Source organism: Protomyctophum parallelum (assembly GCF_964188405.1).
Source record: "Protomyctophum parallelum genome assembly, chromosome: 2".
In the NCBI taxonomy this organism is placed as follows: domain Eukaryota; kingdom Metazoa; phylum Chordata; class Actinopteri; order Myctophiformes; family Myctophidae; genus Protomyctophum; species Protomyctophum parallelum.
The window spans coordinates 55,447,432-55,462,495 of NC_139699.1; the positions used below are offsets into that span (position 1 = coordinate 55,447,432).

The following is a 15,064-nucleotide window of genomic DNA, read 5'->3' on the forward strand; positions in this document are numbered from 1 at the left end:
TTGCAATGACACAGCTCTGTTTACACAATGTTTTATTCCGTTTTTTATTGTACGTATACATGTTGAGTGTTGAGAGAGAGCAAGAGAGAGCGAGAGCGAGAGAGAGAGAGAGAAAGGAAAGAGAACTATTCACATCTTTATACGTCTGTCCTCATGTGTCCCTTGCTAACCGCCCCGGCGTCCCCACAAGCCCTGGTGGCAGCACAGCGTAACGGAGACAGATAGCTCACCATCACAACACTACGCACCCCATGTAGCATCCTCTCGTAACCCCCTCGCCCGGAGGCAGCCAGCCACAGCGTTCTACTCTGCAACACTCCATGGGGGGAGGGGGGGTGCTGAGCACACACCAAGATGTGTCACTACAGGCATGGGTGCTTCGCAAAGGTCTTGGGAAAACATGGGCCGTGTCTCACCGCGTGAGGACAGATTTCTTTTGTCAGTAAATCATCCGAGTGTATATAGGGCCGGGGCGATGTGACTGCAAATCAATTTCCAACCATTATTTCAAACGCTTGCCTCGATTACGATTATCATGGGGAAAAAGAGAGAGACAGAAAATAGGCTATGTTTGGTATTTCTGTACGATATTGTACAACAAAGTATAATACAGGTACAAATCAGACACAAGCATGTGCTTAAATTCCCATTTAGAATTTTATTCAGATGTCAAAAAATTGCTTCATGGGCAAAGATAATCAACTTCAAAATCTAAAAAGAAAATGTCAAAATGACCTCTCAGACATGCTAGTGTTAATTAGACAAATCTAGGCCCATTAGATGTTTTATGTGTGTTGATTAATTGATATATTAGAAATGTAAAAACAAACAACAAAAAAACACACAAATTAAGACGATTATATTTCCGGTATTTTCAACCTTCTCTTAAAGTCTTAAACATGTAGCCAATGCTATGGTCACGCAAGGGAAAGAAAGGAAGAGAGAGAGAGAGAGAGAGAGAGAGAGAGAGAGAGAGAGAGATTAAATGAGATGGTCTATACCCTCATCATTTGCTCGTCTTTATGAGAAGCCATTATCAGCGTTCAGGGTGGGAGAAGCCTTTATAGACCGCAGACAGTGTGAGGGTCACAGGCTATGCCATTAGCCATTAATGCACAAGCCACAGTAATAAGACCAGAGAAGAATTTCACAATGCCAGGGCCAGAGCACGGCCACAGGGAAAAGTCAATAGCTATAAGTAGGCCAGTAAATGAGAATGGGCTTTGTCAGACAAACCCATGGCCGCGGTGTATTTGTCATGCCATGCTTTCCCCCCTCCGAGGTGCAATGCCATAAAAGCTCCATCTCACATCATTATTTTAAAGCTCAATGCATCGTATATTGTCCCTGTAGGGTGGAATAAACCTCATGTGTCAACTCAACTGTGACTTTTCAGGATTCAAATAAATAATGAATAAATAGCAAAAGTAGCAGTCAGATCACTGTGTTTAAATCATTGTAGGCTTGAGTTCTGCTTAGTGGCATTATATGCATTGTCTGCCGAGGTTGTCAATAGTTTAACAGTACCCAGGTCAGTGATGTTTTTGACTGGTGCCACCATAGGGTGCAGCCACTCCAATGCCCAGCAATGTCTGTCCCCGTGTCCCTCCCATAGACTGTAAAACAAAATATGGACAAAGGATCGGTACATCAAAGACAACGATACATAACTACATCTTCAAGCTTGAGGTAAATTGTATGTTTAGTTAGGGTGGCCTACGTGTTAATCCTATAGTGTAATGTTAACTTTGAAACGGCATCTCTTCACCGTTTGTTTTCACGTCAATGAATATCTTAACTGCTTCTCTTTTATCATCAGATATTAATCAAAGCAGCCCATATCTGCATGACTGCATCTAGAGTTTTCCATACCTTCCTTGTATTATAGCGATATACATACACAGCTTGGGTTCTCCTTTCTGTCAAGACTTGGACAAATAAATCCACTGTGTGAATAAACTCTGTGCAGTTTAGGATAGCTTGGGAAAAGTTTAGCCTCCGTTTAACAATCAAATAGGACTTGTTCTCTTTCATGAATGGCATAGCATTGATATTTAGGGTTGCTTAAGTTGTACACTAATGCTACAGTGTAGTGTAGTGGTCTACCGTCCTACTATGAAAGTATCTGGTCTCTTACTTCAAAAGCATGCCAATCATCATCATACTATAATTCAGTCAATGTCTGTCTGAATGTCTGAATGTCTGTCTGCCTGAATGTGTGTCAGAAACACCGCCGTATCTCCTCACCGCCTGCACCAATCGCTCCCACTTTTCACACAGGCATTGACCATAATAATATGGAGGTCTTAACGAAGCCCTTTTTCCAATTTAATCATCATCATCATCATAATATAATTCAGTCAATGTCTGTCTGAATGTGTGTCAGAAACACCGCCGTATCTCCTCACCGCCTGCACCAATCGCTTCAATTTTCACACAGGCATTGACCATAATAATATGGAGGTCTTAACGACCTCCATAGACGACTGTCTTTTTCCGATTTTACAAATTATAAATTAATAATGAATTGATTAGTGATAATAATTCTCTCCCTCCAGGAATCCAAACCTGTCCTCGATCATGCTGCTGGCCTTGGAACATTTCCTTTCCTCATGGACGTATACAGGTTGATTTGTTTTTGGTTCGGTGTAAAATAAATATTATTCTGATTATACAAACACCATCACTTATTTAGGAGGTTAAACCATAACAAATGTAAATTTTTAATGTAACCTTTCTCCCTGTGTTGCACTTTAACATGAATACCGATTTATTTCAATCAAATATTTCCCCCAAGCAGCAAGTTAGCTGCCTTTCACACAGAAATGAATGCCCTGCGTAGTCATTCAAAAGTAGCCTATAGGAAAAATAAGCCCCTAGATTTGTTTATTTACTGTTGAAACCGAACCCAAGAGAAACAGAATGGTGTTTGGTGTGTGGGTTTAATTAAACAAATACATTATTAGAAATGCCTTGTCTAATAAAAATCACACCCGTGTGAAGTGAGGGGCACTTTACCAACATCACATATGACATCAATTTAACATCACAAAATAGCAGTTTATCGGAAAGCAACAAGAACACATTAACGTTAATCAAAGAGAAATATGCAAGTATATTAAATGTATGTATATTTATTCTCAAAAAGTACAGTATGCATGCGGCAACAGCGGCATTACACATGACGCCGGCACAAATTACAATAGTGACTCTTTGACACGGCATGCATTAACGGCTACATCAAATAGTTTCCACGCTTCACAGCTTCACCTGGCTCACCTTCAACACAAAGGCGTTGTATTTGCATGTCTACGGGAGGGCCTTGCCACGTAATGGACGACACGCCCGGGCCGTGACTTAGAACCATTCGTTCCAAGTTTGGAACAATGGGCATTATTGTAAACACACCTCTGCCCAACACTGCAGCAAATCACCAAAAACAGCCGATCTACAAGCATAATTGACTACTGACAAGTGTAGATCAGAGATCCATCTGCATCTATGAGAAAAAGGGGGTAAAATAAGTCGTTACGCGACAAAAATAAAGTACTCGTAAGTCTCGTATCGATACTTTGTATCGGCGAGTACTAACAATTAAGTACTTGTACTCGGTCTAAAGAAAATGGTATTGAGACAACTCTTACTTCTATATGGGCTTAAATTGCGAGAAATGAAATTGCGACTGGTAGAAAATCATCCATACTGTCTGTATGTGCACAATGCACATGGTACAGTATTAGTCATTCTGACTGTCACAACTGAGATCAGATCAGGTATTGCTGCCTGATTTCAGTTCATGCCAACAGGTGTCTGCCCAAGCCCAGCAGGCCACCCCATTTAGAGGCTGATGAAACACTAGAGCAACTTGTGGTTTAATGTTTAAACAACCTGCAGTATTCCCTGGATCAAATGCTGCCTCTCTCTCTCTTTCATTTCATATACTAACTAACCAACCAATTTCTGCTAAATACAATGAGTATCTGAATAAGACAACAGACAGACAGACAGACCAGTAGAAAGAAGGGACAGGGGGAGAAAAGAAAAATAGAGAGGGGAAGAGAGACAGAAGGAGGGAGACCTTGGATGCCCTTGTAATTCAAGTGCATGTGTTTAGACTTTAGAGCATAACAGACACTTCATGGTAGCACATTATTCACTTTTAGTTCACATAAAAGGCTGAAAGCAACACATGAGGGGGGGGGGGGGTAGGTAAATGTATGCATATGCTAGACAGCCTATTTAGCCCCTTTAACATGATTGCTAGTAATTGGAAATGAGGTTATGGAAATCTTTATTTATATTTCTTCGAGTCTGGGATTCCAGGAGCACGCCGCGGTTGTGAAGGCTGATGATGAAGATTCCAGGAGAGGGACTTGACTCTGAGTGGCTCGGCTTGGTGTGCCCGCTGTTGGATAATAGCTTTCCCAGAAAGTATTCAAAACCCAAGGAATCTGAATCATCTGTATTGTTTCATCACAGTTTTACAAGTAAAAAGGTAGGTGAAATTGTTTTTTGTGCATAGTGCATAGTTCATCGTGTTACTTTTCCAAGAAAACAAAGAAAGGGAAGAAGAGAGGGGGGGGGGGGGGTTGTTAGGGGTTCAAGATTACAAGATTTCTTGCGTGACAAACTGGCCAATAAGTACATGAATCTTGCCTCCTCCAAGCAGTATTTAAAACTGACTGCAACTTTGCAACTTGTCCACAACTTGTCTGTGCACAACAATGGGTAGCCTACTACTACTAGTACTAACTAAACAATATCACGATATTGGGAGGACGATACAATATCTCTGCGATATATATATCACAATATCGATATATCGTCCCACCCCTAGTGTGTGCGTGTGTGTGTGTGTGTGTGTGTGTGTAACCTGACCCCAATTAGCACCGTAATGCGGCTCCTATGATCTGCAGGGGTCAAAGGTCAAATGTCATACTCAATTAGACACACACTTAGGGGAAACATACATACATAGCCTACACACACACACACACACACACACACACACACACACACACACACACACACACACGCACACGCACACGCACACGCACACGCACACGCGCACACACACTCACACTCACACACACTCTTGATGAAATGCTGAAGGTCAGCTGGCTTGTAAGCTTGGTTTGAGACACTTTCGAGTATAGAAAGTGAAATCGACCCTGGGTCCAGTTTTACACTCTCAGTTAAATGTTGCCGTGTGCAAACAAACACAGCAGAGAGTGTGTGCTCTGTGCTGGCCATGACCTGCAGCCTGTTGTGTGTGCGCTCACAATACACACACATACATATCATTCCCGCAAGCACACACACACACACCACGTCACGCACACACACACACACACACACACACACACACACACACACACACACACACACACACACACACACACACACACACACACACACACACACACACACACACACACACACACACACACACACACACACACACACACACACACACACACACACACACACACACACACTTTAACCATTTATTTATGTCCACACAAAGAGATGCATACAAGGATACAAATAGTAAAGATGCAGTAGAGTTACACTTACAAAATCATGGCATGTGTTTTAATGTTACAATATGCATGTCACTCAGCATATATCTATGGGTATAAGCAGTGGCGTGCACAGACATTTAGAGGGGCAGGTGCTCAAGTGAAAAAAGGGCACCTTGTGCAGCGCATTTTGGGGCGGGAACCCATTTGGGTGCTTTAGCTATTGAAAAATAGCAGATCTACAAGCTCGTAGCGCGCCACCGAGTGGCGCGCTACGAGCTTGTATAGGTCTGCTATTTGTTTTTTATCGAAGAACCACTGACATAGAAACATAGCTTTAGATTGTGGGGGCCTAAATAATATAGTAGAAGTGTTTTTTTTATCAAGATTTGATCAATGTCACCGCATGGTCCACACACTACAAATTAAGAAAAAAAAAATATTTTTTTTGTTTGTTTTTGTTTGTTTTTTTTAAGAGCAAAATTGCAAAAAGGGCAGGGGGTGCTCTAGCACCCCCTAGTGTCTATCTGTGCACGCCACTGGGTATAAGTAGCAGCGTCTCTGCCATATGTGGCAGCTGCCAATAACTATAGCAGAGGCGCTACATTGCTCTGCCAGCCTTTTTGCCTCCTTTTTGGGCTGCCGAATATAAACACAACTAGAACTGCACTCTGTCGAGTGCATACTTGCTTGTTGCACACTAGTAGGCCATAAATGGCCAACTAGTGCGCAAGCAGAGCGCGCAAGTATTTTCGACAGCTGTAAACTGTGGAATCACACACAATTTGCTATTTTATTTTACTGATTATGTATATAGTATATATACATACGTCATCATTTAGAGTTAGTCATACGTATACTATATACAGTACATACGTATACATATACTATATAGAGTATGTAGTTGTAAGTTGATTAGCGGTATACTGTGGTTACTTTGTGCCAAAAACCGTGACAGCCAACCCGCCATTTGATGCGTATGCAAATAAAACAGCAGATTTGTGCCTGGTTTGCTGGGACCAGATTACACAAATGACCATATTTCTTACGTCATCATTGAGAGCTAGTCATACATATACACACACCACGTACTCTGGTCCCAGCAGATCAGGCACAATTTGCTATTTTATTTTACTGATATAGTATACGTATGACTAGCTCTAAATGATGACGTAAGACATATGGTCATTTATGTGATCTGGTCCCAGCAAACCAGGCACGGATTTGCTGTTTTTTTTTGCATTCACATCAAATGGCGGGACGGCTGTCACGGTGAACGAAGACCGGGCAAAATCATTACTTGCGCGCTCTGCTTGCGCAAGTAAATAGTTTGCACCTATAGCCCAGCATTCTCCGGCAGCGGCATCAGCCGCGACACTGCCGGGGGGCGTGGGGGGGCATGCGTTGTGAGTGAGTGAGTGAGTGAGTGAGTGAGTGAGTGAGTGAGTGAGTGAGTGAGTGAGTGAGTGAGTGACAAAACATATTAGGGTAAAAAGTTGCTGTACCGTTTGTCCAACGGCTGCATCGTTTGTGAAATAAGCTTCTATTTGAACTACTTTACTTGTACCTTTTGTGGTAAAAGCGCTCTTCTTTCCTTCCTTGAGCTCCTTAGCCCACCCACCCCCTCTCTTTCTTCTTCCCTTTCTTGGAAAGAAAATACACGATGGGAACTATGCACAAAAAACTAATTTCACCCCACTTTTGTACTTTGCCCGATTCCTGCGTGCAACTTGAGAGTATTTAGCTTTTCTCTAGGCTTCTTTCCTGAGACATGTTGGGTTCAATTCTCTCTGCATCCTGACACATGGGTTTTTCCACCCGACGACAGCAATGATGAAGAACTCCAAAGCACTCAGCAGAGTGCAGACCTCCACCGGGCAACACACAAACACGTCGGTGGAATCGGCCCATTTTGACAAACGTGTGTGTGTGTGTGTGTGTCTCTACTCATAGGAACCACAGTCCTGTGGTTTGCTCATTAATCATTTATATGGATCTGAATGGGTCGTGTTACGATTCTACCACCGAGCAGAGGTACCACCACACCGCCACTCTGCCGGCTACAAGCTCAACAATGAGGTACAGTGAACCAGTAATCACTGTTATACAACAGGTCGTTTCGAGGAAGCAATCTTGGATAGCCTTCTAGCCGTGCTTTAACATTTGAGTGTCTGAGGTGTTAACACTAACAGACATGCAGTATGAGGTTTCCAGTACTGCACTCGAGTACAACTTGTAGGTGCATTTACTAAAGTATTTTTTTTAAACTTCTACTGCACTACGTCTCCGTGGGCAAATATTGTTCGTTTTAGGCTACACAATATGACCCGAACACCGTCTGCACTTGCAATATGAACACTTATGATTTAGGCACAGATGGCTGAAGAAGGTATTTTGACCGAAACACAATTGCTTAAATAATAAAAGAGTTCACATTGCAAGTGCAGACGGTTGTGTACATTTGGTGCATGTTTTGAACACGTTGACTCCTGCCTACGCACCGTCTCTGAGCCCATCAGGTGTGGAGAAGACTTTGTTTCCTATACTTCAGCTATACAAATAAAATAAAAGTGGATCTATAAGCTCACAACACGTGTGACTAAATTTGACTGAGGGGCTCCCATTGGACTTTTATTTTATTTTAATTTTCTAATGTCATATGAAAGCAGGGAATCATAGCTTCAAATTGACATATTGGTTGTTCAGTTTGGCCCACCAGTTTTGTAGATATGGCTTATAGAGTAATGTCTCTCAGAGTTGAGAAAACAGGCTCGAAAGGTTCACTTATGTGGTCTCTAACATTACACCTAGCTACATTTATTTCATATTTACATGTCGATTTCAGAGACTTATTTCAGACATGCTCTAGTATGTTAAGAGTCTGCCTGTGCTATTTTGATGCCAAAAACACGTCTGTACTTTCACTCAAGTAAAACTGTAAATACAGTTTTAATATTAATAATAATAATAATACAAGTACTTCATCCACCACTGTTTCGGAGGTGAGCCAATAGTCACCAACCTGGTTGTATGGAGGTAATAAATCAAAAAGTGACAGAACGTCCTTCCTTCACAGTGCCACAGCACCTAGCTGCCATGCCACAACAAAGGCACCTGCTGTGCAGTCTAATACAGTGCGTGCGTGCGTGTGTGTGTCCAGGGAGTACCCACCAAAAGGAGCGTCACAAATTCACAATAACATTTAATTCATGGCGATCCGTGCGGCCAAATATGCATACCAATTTTGGGGGGGTGACCTTGACTTTGACATGAAAACGTTTGTGAGAAGCACTGGTCTGATAGGGAAAGGGAGGGGCTCACCTTTCATGGTCAGGAACGGCTCGCTGGTCTTTCTCCCAGGTGATGACGGGCGTGGGCACTCCGTCCACCTGGCACTCGAAGCGGGCCGCGCCCCCGACGGGCACCGACTGCGCCGCTGGTTCCTGGTGGAAGCGGGACAGGCCTGTGTGGGACAGAGGGGTGAAGCCATGAGAGGTCAAACACCGGTGGACAGTGGCGTAGAGTCTGTGGGGGGCCAGGGCCCCCATGAGGACTTAGAGAGGTCAAACACCGGTGGACAGTGGCGTAGAGTCTGTGGGGGCCAGGGCGCCCCCATGAGGACTTTCGGGGAATTCCTAAACATTTGAACACCTCTTGGCCCCACCCAAGTACTCAAATGCTAATTATTTTGTTTTCACCTAGCCAGGTAGGTATGAAATATGCCTACGGTACATGTGCTCTGCTTACTTGTTTTCATTCACAATGAAACCACCACCAGCTAAGAAGGTCTTCGTCCAGAGAAAGCTACAGTTCGCCAACTTTACCAATCTGTAAATAAAAGTACCAGCGAAAACAGCAACTTCACAGCGGGGGGGGGGGAAAGATTTTGTCCACAATTCCATGCTGTATTGATGTTAGTACCATAGGAGATGGCAAACATTGATCAAAAATAACAATGTGTGTGTGTGTGTGTGTGTGTGTGTGTGTGTGTGTGTGTGTGTGTGTGTGTGTGTGCACGCGTGTGTGTGCGTGTGTGTGTGTGTGTGTGTGTGCGTGCAGTGAAATGGGGAGGCGAAAGTAATATTTGTACAGTAAATATGACAGTTGTGGGGAAGCGATGTAGTGCATATGGATTCGGGTGGCGTGCAGGATTTGTTGTGCATGGAGAGATGTTTGGTAGGAGAAGGAGAACAGATAAATGGCCATGTGCTTGTGTACCCCCATGTGCTTGTGTACCCCCATGTGCTTGTGTACCCCCATGTGCTTGTGTACCCCCATGTGCTTGTGTACCCCCATGTGCTTGTGTACCCCCATGTGCTTGTGTATACCCCCTTTCCATTAGGGTAGAAGGATGGGTAGGCCCAGGGTTCCTTTATTTTTTGTTTTCTACATTTTGTTTTTGAGGGGCGCTAGCCCCTCCTATATATACAGGTTAAATGTTTGTTTTTAATTCAATGTTTGTTTTAAAAACGCCATTGACAATGGACAGAAATTAATGTTTGTTTTTAGTTAAGTTTGTTTTAAAAACGCCATTAACAATAAAGATCATTTAATGTTTGTTTTGTGATAAGAGCGCCCCTCACTTCACATGGGTGTGATTTTTAATTATTATTGTCAGGTGAAACCTGACTTATGAACGCTCATGAAATGTAAGCGACCATCGCGCAACCTAGTCATACTGATCTGATTGGCTGCCCCGTCTGCTACGTCTGCCTCCTCTCTGGCCAATGGCCTGCCAGCCAGGCAGCATCAACACCCTACACACTAAAATAATAATAATATGGGGGGGGGGGGGGGAACGGAGACAGTGCGCCGCAGCGAAACAACCGCAAACAACAGCCGCGAGGCGTGAGGTTGAGACACACAAACATACACTAAAACAATAAGCATTCATACTATGGGGGGAGAACACAACGGAGACAACAACACAAGGGAGACATTGCTTCTTTCACCTGACAAATAACACTATGTGATCATTTCTTGTTTCAAAATACTTTCATTTCATGAAGAAATCAACAAAAACAAATCTAAGAATTTCCAGATATTAGTGAACATGAACAAATTAATTAAGTATAGTGGGTACATGGTTTCATCCGTCTCCCGAGGCAGACACGAGACATCACAACCCATTTCAAAAGCTTCCGCCATATTAACAACGTGAGAAACGGAATGCTGCAAAATACAACCAACTGTGTGAAATGACAAGTGTGCGGTAAAACAATTAATTGGAACCAACGACGCGGACAAAAAGTAAATCACAAGGGAAGTGGAAGTGTTACGTAGCAGTATCAATCTTACTAAAGACCACGGTTTGTGTGAGGAACATTGTGCAGTAAAAGCACATCCACATTTATTATACACACATTATACATGGCCTATTTCAGTCTTTATAAACCCTGTGAACTCTTATGCATACCGTCCCTGTACAACCGAGGCAGTGGCACAGCGCAAACTAAGTAACTAAGTACACTTACACTTACATTTCTAGTCATCATACATCATCTCATTCTGGCCAGTCCCAATTTGCGTCCTCACTTTTCCGTCTTCACTTGTGTCTTCAATGATTGTGTTTACACAAACCCGGAAAGCTGGGCATAGGAGGGGCTAGTGCCTCTCAAAGAATCATCTTAGCGCACCACCCGCGAGCAATTAAGTATAATAGTAGGGGGTATTATCGTCATGAAATGGCTAAAATCGTTACACGGGTGGAAACAAGGACCAAATTTGGTACATGCACTCTTTAGGGTGTTTCTCACCATCTCAGAAGGGGTGCCCAAAAATCTGGATAAAGGAAAAATCCAAAATGGCCGCCAGAAATGACCTATTATTCCTAAAGGTGATTCCTAAAGTAATTAGACTAATATTGAAGGATTTGGCAAAAATAACCCATTAAAAATGTAAACAATTAATTAATTAAAACAGTTTCCGTGCCGGGAATGGATTACTCCAGGTTATTGTCGCTGCCATACACGACAGACCCGCCTTTTGTTTTATGTGTTTAATCCGCCGTAATGTAATAAATAAAAAGAAACTCCGTCTTCGTCGCAGAGATAGAGACTAGATGCTTTCGTTTTGATGACGAAACCGGAAATCGTCACATGCTGTGGGCTGCTAGGGCTTCTGGGAAATTGAGGCCAATGCAAACGAATGGGGTTCAACGCCTCATGGAGGAGGCTCCTGTGCTGCGTCTTCCGGGTGTACCAAGATGGCGGGTGGTGCGGTCGTTCATAACAAACAGAGGAAGCTTTTTTCGCTCGATTTTCACGGATTAAAAGCCCAAATAATTCAGCGTATGCTCTAAAGGTAATACAACAATCTCGGCAGTGAAGGGGGGTTGATTAAAATGCAGGTCACGCGTGAACCACTCGGAATAAGATGACCTTCCACATTAATCTCTTTCTGAGTGATATATTGTCAATGCCAAAAATGCATAATTGTTTAAAAAAACTTTTAAAAGACCCTATGAATGATTACCAATAGATAATATATTGTAAAAATCTTCATACGACAAGAGATCAAGCCCTCGTTGGGGCACAACTCCTATCATCAAAACATAGCCAAATCATTACGCGATACAATCGATACAAGCATGACAATCGATACAATTTCCACCCAACAGAGTTGTAACCAGAATGGAGCAATGGACAAGGTACAATTGTATTCGCAAAAGAAAAGAAAGGTGGTGAACAGGTACTTTACCCCTGCACCACCTGCACCACCCAAACATATTCTAACAGTGCTGAGATTGGAGCACAGAGAACATCTGGCAAATGAAAAAGCTGCCGATCCGAACGATTTCTCCCCTGCAGCCAAATGTAAGCTCATCATATACACGATATAACATATAACAAGCATGTAGCGACAGAAAAATGGTTTCCGAATGAATCCCAACTCGTGGGATACAGTGAGCTCCCAACTGAATGAATCCCAACTTGTGGGATACAGTGAGCTCCCAACTGAATGAATCCCAACTCGTGGGATACAGTGAGCTCCCAACTGAATGAATCCCAACTCGTGGGATACAGTGAGCTCCCATAGCAACACATGTGCAGCCTGTGGAGCGCGACGCGGAACCGATGCAGAAAGGATTGGAAGAATTAGCCACACGGCATCAAGACATGTAATGACTAATCCAGTGGTGCTGCATGCACATAAATCTTCACCATACTGTGTGGATTGTCCCCCCCTTTAGTGCAAGAGGCAGTGAAATGATTCACACATGGCACAGAGCTGGTGCTGGTAAGATAGATGAGGATGTGGGGCTAAATGAAACAGGTGGACACGTCACAGCAGCTGGCTGGTATAAACAAACCCCATGTTAAAGATCCGTCTGTATAGGCTATATGAGAAAGCATTGCGATACTATTACCAAAATGTTTATGTATATTAAGTTTGGTCTTCACCTTTGACCCCCGCCCCCTAGCCCTTCACTCTCCCTTCTCTGAGTCAATAGGTCATATATATGCACGCACGTCGCACGCCATTTTCAAAAGAGTAGAACCGTTCTTGTCAAACAGATTCGGAGTGCTGCTATTGTGCATGTTGGCACACTGGAAAAACTCTGCTGTAGGCTACACCAGTGGGTCTCAAAGTGTCCTTGAGTGGGTTCCAAATGGGAGTGTAACCCTGAGAGTTACACTAAATGGAACAGAGCCTTCATTAGTAGCATCGGTAACACCTGTACAGGAAGTAGGGAAGGAGCCCAGACGTAGAAAAAGGTATCCTGTGTGCATAGAGCCTGCTGTAAGCAGTGCCATATAGGCACTTGGCAAGGCATCTTTAAAAAAATCTATCCGCAAATCCGTAAAAGAAAAAAGCTAAAAGCAGTTTACACATCGAAAATAATGTGTCACTCTCTCGGTTCTGCACTGCTGTACTGGAGAAGTATATCACTCTCGGTTCAACTAATCTCCCCCCCAGCCCCACCCCACATAACACAGAGAGAGAGAGAGAGAGAGAGAGAGAGAGAGAGAGAGAGAGAGAGAGAGAGAGAGAGAGAGAACACGTTCACCCCAGAGAGAGAGAGAGAGAGAGAGAGAGAGAGAGGGAGAGAGAGATATGTTTTTACTAACCTTTTTCTCAAATTGACCAGCAAACTATAATCCACATCGTTATCCTTGATCCATAACTTGCTTGGAAATGTGCATATTGCCAGCAGCCAGCACCTATGTAAGATGAGCCTGTGCATTTATGATTTCACCCTATATAACTTGAACGCATAGGCAATCAAGACCATTAATTAATGACAGCTGTGTAGGGGTGAATGGGTGCATTATGATTGCATGATGATTCTAATTACAGGATTCTATAGGTCACCACTTTTGGTGTGACACACACACGGCTTCTGTTTACATGAGGTTGTCAACACGTGCTGAGTAACAACAAAGATTGACAGATTTTGTAAATAAAAATAATATAAAAATTAAAAATTAAATACAAATAATACAATAAATAATATCGGTATTGGTATCAGTGATCGGTATCGGCCCGGAGCACCTCTAGCCTATAGCTTTATACTGCACTTTTGTTTGTGGATTTTTAAATAAGAATCCAATCATATTCTGTTTTCATTCATGTCATTTATTGTACTGTGTTCGATCCTGGATCAGGATAATTAATGTTACACATTAGGCTAGCTCTGGTCCATAGCCCTAATGCTTTGATTCTGCCCTGCATTAATGAAGGGCAGAATCAAAGCATTAGGGCTATGGACCAGAGCTAAGCCTAACATTATAGGCCTATATTGATGTGCTTAATGCTTATTGTGTTCCTACGGCCGGCCCAGGCTGAGCTTTGCTGTGCTAACTGCTGCTGAAAATGTTATATTTTTCAGACCATCCACCCCCCTTTAACAACTTTCAACCTGGTGTCCCTATTTATGGCATGTGATAATTATTTGTACAAATTAAATAAATAGTGAAAATGGCTATTTTAGCCATTTCTGAAATGCATTTTAGTGGTCAAAAAAAGAAAACCAATCTAATTTATTGCAATGGTTGCCAGTTGTATTCCAGTGAAGTTGTACTATTTGCCTATTCTTTATTGTGTTCGGGGTTGGTCGTGCCCGCGCTATGGGGGGGGAACTAAAAATGATCTGCACAGGGGCACTCCTAGGGGTTAATCCGGCCCTGGATGTAAGTGAGTGACCAACATATGGCGGTTATGCTGACATATATTGGTCACTGTTCATGGCTTACCAGGTTCTTGAGGCACTATACGCTGTATCTCCCTGCATTCGATTTACACTTGCTATGGATAAATGCGCCTTCTTAACTCCAACATTGCAACAATTGTGATTGTAATTTACACCATCCAGATGTACACACGAATCCTTCGCTACATCTGGGACCAAGGAGAGGGTGTCAAATGTGAAGACCTACCACGTCGTGGGACGTGGGATTTTTCACCAGTATAAAGCATGTATTGATGCATTATACTTCTACTAACTCCACTACATCTTAAAGGCAAATACGGTATATTAGTTTACTCCACTGCAATTATTTGAAAACTCCAGTTAGTCACTTTGTTGATTTAGATTATTA

At 42.8% G+C, this 15,064-nt stretch overlaps 1 protein-coding gene across 1 annotated transcript in view; it reads right to left on the reverse strand.

Annotated features, from left to right (window-relative positions):
- Positions 1–15,064, reverse strand: part of igdcc4 (immunoglobulin superfamily, DCC subclass, member 4) — a 153,630-nt gene that overhangs the window by 68,523 nt on the left and 70,043 nt on the right. Inside the window, exon 3 of the mRNA XM_083760046.1 lies at positions 8,844–8,985. Coding sequence (XP_083616172.1) covers positions 8,844–8,985 — 142 coding nt within the window. The remainder of the gene's footprint in view (positions 1–8,843; positions 8,986–15,064) is intronic.